Raw genomic sequence first — 7,500 nt, 5'->3', positions numbered from 1 at the left:
CCATTCTCTGTAAACCCTAGAGATGGTTGTGCGGGAAAATCCCAGTAGATCAGCAGTTTCTGAAATACTCAGATCAGCCCGTCTGGCACCAACAACCATGCCATGTTCAAAGTCACTGAAATCACCTTTCTTCCCCATTCTGATGCTCAGTTTTGACTGCAGCAGATGGTCTTGACCATGTCTACATGCTGAAATCCACTGAGTTGCTGCCATGCGATTGGATGATTAGAAATTTGCGCTACCAAGCAGTTGGACAGGTGTGCCTAATATAGTGGTCGCTAAGTAATTATTGCAATTATAAATACATTTTCACCAGATGATTTAAATAGCTGTATTTAGATTGATTGGAATGGTTTTGTAGGAAAGTGAAATCTAAATTTATATTTATGCAATTTTATATATATATTTTATATATATATTATATAAATATAATGAACAAACTACAGTCATGAATAAACACAATGTAGCAAATATTAAAGTAAAACAAACTGTGCTTTATGGTTTTCCGGGGAGAGTCGGACAGAATTTGAATATTAAAATGTAAAATAACATTGCATAGTCTTAATCAGGGCTGCACGGTGGCTGAAGGTCGCTGGTTTGAGCCTCGGCTGGGTCTGTTGGCTTTTCTGTGTGGAGTTTGCATGTTCTCCCTGTGTTGGCATGGGTTTCCTCTGGGTGCTCCAGTTTCCCCCCACAGTCCAAAACCATCCAGTATAGGTGAATTGGGTAAGCTAAATTGTCCGTAGTGTATGTAAATGAGTGTGTATGGATGTTTCTCGGTGATGAGTTGCAGCTGGAAGGGCATCCACTGCGTAAAACATATGCTGGATAAGTTGGCAGTTCATTCCGCTGTGGCGACCCCAGATTAAGAAAGAGACTAAGCTGAAAAGAAAATAAATGAATCAATAGTCTTTATCATATAACTAATTCAATAAAATGAATCATTATTAAACTTCTTTTTGTATTAATAAAATGCTTTAAATGCTCTTAAAATTCTCACATAGTCACATGCAGATGATTAACTTTCACTATATTGTAGTTAAATTCTGCAGCGTCTCCTCAAATCTCATATGTTTTACATGTGGTTTATCTATAATCCAACTCAACATTGCACATCCTGGAATATGACTATTGCCTTAGTTTTGGCTGTGATAAATGTGTCTAACTTTTCCACCAGAATGTCGTGTTTGTGTATCTAGTTACACCAAATCTGTGTTTTTTTTAACCACGTTCCTTGAGGACCACCAACAATGCATCATTAGGATGTCTCCTTTGTCTGTCACACCCATTACAGGTCTTTCAGTCACTGAGCTGATGGGCTGATGACCTGAATCAGGTGTATTTGGTTAAGGAGAAATAGAAATTGTGCAGAGCTTGTGGTCCTCCAAGAACTTGGTTGAGAAAAACTGCACTAAGTGATGTTTAATAAACAAATTTCTGGAGGAACGCAATCAGTCGTTGAAAAGGCTAATTCATCACAGACAATCATTCTATTATCCAATCAGCTCAAGAGCAAACCCCTATAAATAGTCAAACACGTCATACCTCAGTTTTTCTCTTGACTTCAGCATCCCTCCACCACCCCAACTCCACACTATTAAACCAGATACCTACTTAAATCTGAGGGGGGAGCGTTCTGGAGCCAGGCTAGACACTGCGCTCGGACCCTATCTCTCTTTATCCTGATAAGGGGAATAACACGAGTTAGGGTGTCTTCCCGAGCTCAGAGCCTTCTCCCCAGCCTGCACGCCTAATGCGCATATTTTATTCAGTCAAATATCTGTGAGTGTGAACTCGTGAAATGACTATCCAAGCCATGCAATTTCCAAACCATGTATGCTTTTTTGAGTAAACAAGTCCAGCACTGATCTCTGATCTCCTGTTTAATTCCTCTATAGGTTTACCATATTCGATGAGTCAAGCTGGGCTACCAATGGGTCTTCTGCTGCTTATTCTGGTTGCCTTCATTACAGGTAATTTATGCACAATGCAAATGCACATGCTTCATATATATATATATATATATATATATATATATATATATATATATATATATATATATATATATATATATATATATAAATATATATAAATATATATATATATATATATATATATATATATATATATATATATATATATATATATATATATATATATATATATATATATATATATATGTATGTATATGTTTCATAAAAGTGGTTAAGAAAAGCAGGGATTTGGGGTGTACTTAGCTATATACTGTACAGTTGAAGATAAACTGATTTATTTTATCTTTGCCATGATGACAGCACATAATATTTGACTAGATATTTTTCAAGACACTTCTATACAGCTTAAAGTGACATTTAAAGGCTTAACTAGGTTAATTAGGTTAACTAGGCAGGTTAGGGTAATTAGGCAAGTTATTGTATAACGATGGTTTGTTCTGTTGACTATCGAAAAAAAATTGCTTAAAGGGACTAATAATTGTGTCCATAAAATGGTTCATAAATCAAAAACTGCTTTTATTTTAGCCAAAATTTCTCCAGAAGAAAAAATATTATCAGACATACTGTGAAAATGTCCTTGCTCTGTTAAACATCATTTGGGAAATATTAAAAAAATAAAAATAAATGAAAGGGGGGCTAATAATTCTGACCTAAACTGTATGTATTCACTATTAAATGACTATAAAGTTTTAATCATTAATGAGAGGTTAAGTGAAATAAAATGGCACCAAATTACGGCAGGCGAATGTTAACATTACTTTGATTAAGCTTGAACTTGACTTAGCCTAAGAGTTAACCTGCCCTGGACCAGGCTAGTTTCCCAGCATAAGTTGGCAGAGTAACTGAGTTTAAACTATCGTAAATTTGATTTATGAAACAGAATCCACCATTAATAAACCTGACTTATCAAAATAAGCCTGGCTTTTTCTGTAAGCTTAGTTCATGGAACAGGCCCCAGGTGTGTCAAACTCTGTCCTGCTGAGTTTAGCTCCAACTTGCTTCAACACATCTGCAAGTATCTCTAGTACATAGGTCTCAAACTCAATTCCTGGAGGGCTGCAGCTCGGCACAGTTTTGCTCCAACCCTAATCAAACGCGGCTAATCCAACTAATCAAGGTGTTCAAGACTTCTAGATTAGCTGTGTTTGAGGGTTGGAGCAAAACTGTGCAGAGCTGCTGTCCTCCAAGAATTGAGTTTGAGACCTATGCTCTAGTACAGGGGTGTCCAAACTCAGTCCTGGAGAGGCAGTGTCCTGTAGGTTTTAGCTCCAACTTGCCTCAACACCTGCATGTTTGTTTCTAGAAAGCCTAGTAATGCCGCGGTCACACTAGAGTTTGTGCGTGCGAAATTCTGTCATACGGCGCTGTGAAAATGGGCGGGATTAAACAAGATGATCAAACATTAAAAAAGTCAAAAATTGTTTATGCAGCATTGAGATTTTTATGTAGTACATTTATGCATTGATTTTTTTGTGTGTGTTGAGTAATTAAATAACTTATTGAGTTACTGATTTACTTTTCAAACATGGTAATTAATTTTGATATAAATACAATTTTAATGATGTCATTAGTAATCAAATACTTTTTTGAAGTAACTTAGCCAACGCTGGTGTACTTCATGTGTGTGTATTCCTTGTATTCCTTACATTATGCAAACCAAATGTCCCCACAAGTATAGCGATACTAGTATTTTAATTTTTTTTTTGTCTTTCCACAGATTACTCCATCATCCTTCTGGTCAGAGGTGGGAATCTGTCCGGCACTCACAGTTACCAATCCCTGGTTCAAAGCACATTTGGCCAGATAGGATACATCACTGTGTCGGTTCTACAGTTTCTTTATCCATTCATTGGTAATAAACATCTTCTTTCTGTCCTAAAAATGACCTTTAGTTGCATTTGTGTGAATATTTGTTGCATTTCTGATCCAACATGCAGCAATGATCAGCTACAACATCATCGCAGGAGATACACTTACTAAAGTATTCATGAGAATTCCAGGAGGTGAGTGACTTTTATGCACGTTTGCTTATAAGGGGTCGTCGTTTATTTGGTGGTTCCAGTGGTCTGCATGCTTAAAATATATTGTATAAAGCAATAAATAACAGTGCTCAGCATAAATGTGTGCCTCCTTTTGAAAATTAATATTTTTATTCATTTCTCAGTTAATACCCTAACTCTCTGACACTTTAACTAACACATTTCTAATAGTTTACAGTGACATATTGTCTGGGTTGGTGTTGTAAATTACGCTACAAAAACCTTGTAATAAACTGGCAGAACTTTTTTCTGTTATTTTAAAGTTTCTCTATATAAATTATTTTTTATACATTATATTATTTCTAACTAATAAAATGTCAATAAAAGTCACTTTGTTGAATTTTCAACATCAAAAGTCAACAGAGCAGAGATCAACATCCCATAATGCAATTCACAACCATAAATAAAGATAAAACACTTGTGAATCACAACACAAGGAAACTGTTAATGTACAGATTTTTTTACAGTGCATTTAGTTTTAATGGGTTTATTTATTGTGACTTTTAATAATGTATATTATACTAAAGTGATTTTTGAACAGTAGTTTAAATTTTAGTTTTTATTTACTAAAATATTTGGTGTCAGAAAATATCTAGCTTTTTCCCCATTTCCAACAAAGTATGGGGACTTAAATATGAAATTTAATTTCACCTATTTCACCTATAAGTGTCATGCTCTCAATAAATGTACTGATTTACAACCGTTTATGTTATTGTTTCTGTTTTCAGTTGGTCCTGGAAACATTCTCACAGAGAGACATTTTGTAATCGCGATGTCTACTGTTCTCTTCACACTGCCTCTGTCTCTCTATAGAGATATAGCGAAGCTGGGAAAGGTGAAGTACCTGTATTATCAAATACCTTACTGATTTTTATACTGATTTATATTTGGAGTTTAGTTTTTTTTTGTTTTGTTGAACATGAAAGAAAATATATTGAAGAGAGGTTGAAACCTGTAACCATTGACCTCCATAGTATTTGTTTTTCCTATTATGGAAGTCAGTGGTTTCATGTTTTCAGCTTTCTTCAGTGTATCATCTTGTGTTTAACATAACTAACTTGCAGCAAGTAAAGTCTGAGTAAATTATTACACAATCTTCATTTTTGGGTGAACTATTCTTTTCAAGGTTGAAGTCAGAATTATTAGCCCTCCTGAATTATTAGCCCCCCTCTGTATGTTTTCCCCAATTTCTGTTTAACGTAGAGAAGATTTTTTCAACACGTTACAACCAGCTCAAAATTGTAACATAAGGGAGACAATGTAGACCAGGTGAATCGTAAAGACACATAATTTATTAACAAAAAGCATAATTAGAAAAGGATAGTTAAGCAACCAAGTCAGTATAACTGGAAGTCAGTGGTGAAGTGAGTGTGCATGGTAGAGAACTCTGCTCATCATCTAAAATATTATAATAATCAAAACGACAGGCTGAAAGATCCGGCTAATTGAGCCCCTCTCTCACGCCAAATGTTGGACTCTTTATAGGTGCCACATGATGGGTCTCAGGTGAGATGACCCACCCTATAATCAGGAACCATGCAGTCTCTGCAAATTTCTAAACATTATAGTTTTAATAACTCATTTCTAATAACTGATTTCTTTTATCTTTGGCTTGATGACAGTACATTATATTTTACTAGATATTCTTCAACAGGCCCGTAGCCAAGGGGGGTTCGGGTAGACCCACCCCTATACTGACAAAGTTCAGAATTGTTGATTTGTCCCATTTTTGACAGTATGTCAAATCGTAAATTAATAACCAATAGAAGAAGGCTTTAAGACAGGGTGTCCAAACTCGGTCCTGGAGGTCCAGTGTCCTGCAGATTTTAGCTCCAACCCCAATCAGACACATCTGGGCTAGCTAATCAAGCTCTTAAGCTACGGTCACACTGGGCTTTGTGTGTGCGAAATTCTGTCGTACTGCTCTGCGAAAAGGGGCGGGATTAAACAAGCTTATTAGACATTTAAAAAAGCGAGCGATTGCTCCATGTTTTAAATTTCTGTCCAGAGAGGTCATGTTTTGATCCTTGATTGGTCTCACGCAGTAAAGTGATGCAATTTTGCAGGTCAGAGTTCACCAAGCTTGAACTTTGTACTGCAGCGACATGCGAAACTTGACGCATGACCCTGCGTTTCCGGTCTGACGCATTCGCATGCGTATGAATGGAAGTCTATGGGAAGAAAAGTCAAGTGTGACCGCAGCTTTACTAGGCTTTCTAGAAACATCCTTGCAGGTGTGTTGATGCAAGTTGGAGCTAAAATCTGAAGCTAAAATCTGCAGGACACTGGCCCTCCAGGACAGAGTTTGGACACCCCTGCTTTAAGACAAATAAAATGTTTAATTATTCAAATGGACAAATTCTGGCTGAGGAAATTAGCTGACCAGTTTGTTATTTGCCTATAGGCTAAAGTTTTTAATTTAAAACTAGTTTTAACAAATTCCTAATAGTTTTTTTTTATGATACATGATAATACTTTTTTGTCATATTTCTTTGTTCAAAATGTTTAATTTAAAATTCTAATCTCATTACATTATTTATAAAACTAATAACTTGCACATTTGTAAATAAACAAATAGTATGGTAAGGTAAGCACTTTGACAAAAATGTAGGAAATATTTTTGTTGCATCAAAAAGTATGATCACCATCTGACAAGCTAATCCAAAAAAAAAATAGTGCTTAAAATGTTACTAAAATGCAGCATTTGAACCTCGTAATTTATAGAAAATGACGCAAATAAATTAAAAAAGGTCCACTTTTGAGAAAAAAAAGTAACCACTCCTTTCAAAAGGCTAGCTACGGGTCTGTTTAAGGCAGTGTTTCCCAACCCTGTTCCTGAAGGCACACCAACAGTACACATTTTCAACCTCTCCCTAATCAAACACACCTGAATCAACTTATCATAACATCAGAAGAGACTCCAACACCTGAAGTTAATGGGTCAGAAGAGGGAGACATCCAAAATATGTATTGTTGGTGTGCCTCCAGGAACAGGGTTGGGAAACACTGGTTTAAGGTACTAGTATTCAGCTTAAAGTGACATTTAAAGGCTTAACTAGGCTAATTAAGTTAATTAGGCAAGTTAGGGTAAATAGGCAAGTCATTGTGTAACAGTGGATTGTTTGTTCTGTAGACAACTGATAATTAAATATTGTTTAAGGGGACTAATAATAAGTCTTTCTCCAAAAGAAAAAATATTATCAGACATACTGTGAAAATTTCCTTGCTCTGTTCAACATCATTTGGGAAATATTTGAAAAAGAAAACAAAATTCACAGGAAGGTAATAATTTTCACTTGAACTGTATATGGAAGACTCACTTTCAAGTTATTTACAGTATTCTTTACAGTAAATAGGCTATGCATCAATTTGGATGATAAAAAAACCTTCAGTTTTGGCTTATTTGTTTATTTCTCTTACAATAACACACACTCGTTTCCTCTGTTCCAGGTCTCTTTATTGTCCAT

General features: G+C 35.5%; 1 protein-coding gene across 1 annotated transcript in view; it reads left to right on the top strand.

Annotated features, from left to right (window-relative positions):
• slc38a11 (solute carrier family 38 member 11) overlaps positions 1-7,500 on the top strand; it is an 18,467-nt gene that overhangs the window by 5,336 nt on the left and 5,631 nt on the right. Inside the window, exons 3-7 of the mRNA XM_056465082.1 lie at positions 1,899-1,973; positions 3,712-3,846; positions 3,932-3,997; positions 4,762-4,868; positions 7,484-7,500. The exon at positions 7,484-7,500 is cut by the window's right edge and continues 63 nt beyond it. Coding sequence (XP_056321057.1) covers positions 1,899-1,973; positions 3,712-3,846; positions 3,932-3,997; positions 4,762-4,868; positions 7,484-7,500 — 400 coding nt within the window. The remainder of the gene's footprint in view (positions 1-1,898; positions 1,974-3,711; positions 3,847-3,931; positions 3,998-4,761; positions 4,869-7,483) is intronic.

Source organism: Danio aesculapii, chromosome 9 (genome assembly GCF_903798145.1).
Source record: "Danio aesculapii chromosome 9, fDanAes4.1, whole genome shotgun sequence".
Classification (NCBI taxonomy): domain Eukaryota; kingdom Metazoa; phylum Chordata; class Actinopteri; order Cypriniformes; family Danionidae; genus Danio; species Danio aesculapii.
Note: the sequence above shows the minus strand (reverse complement) of the source record. Positions and strands in the feature narration are given on the sequence as shown.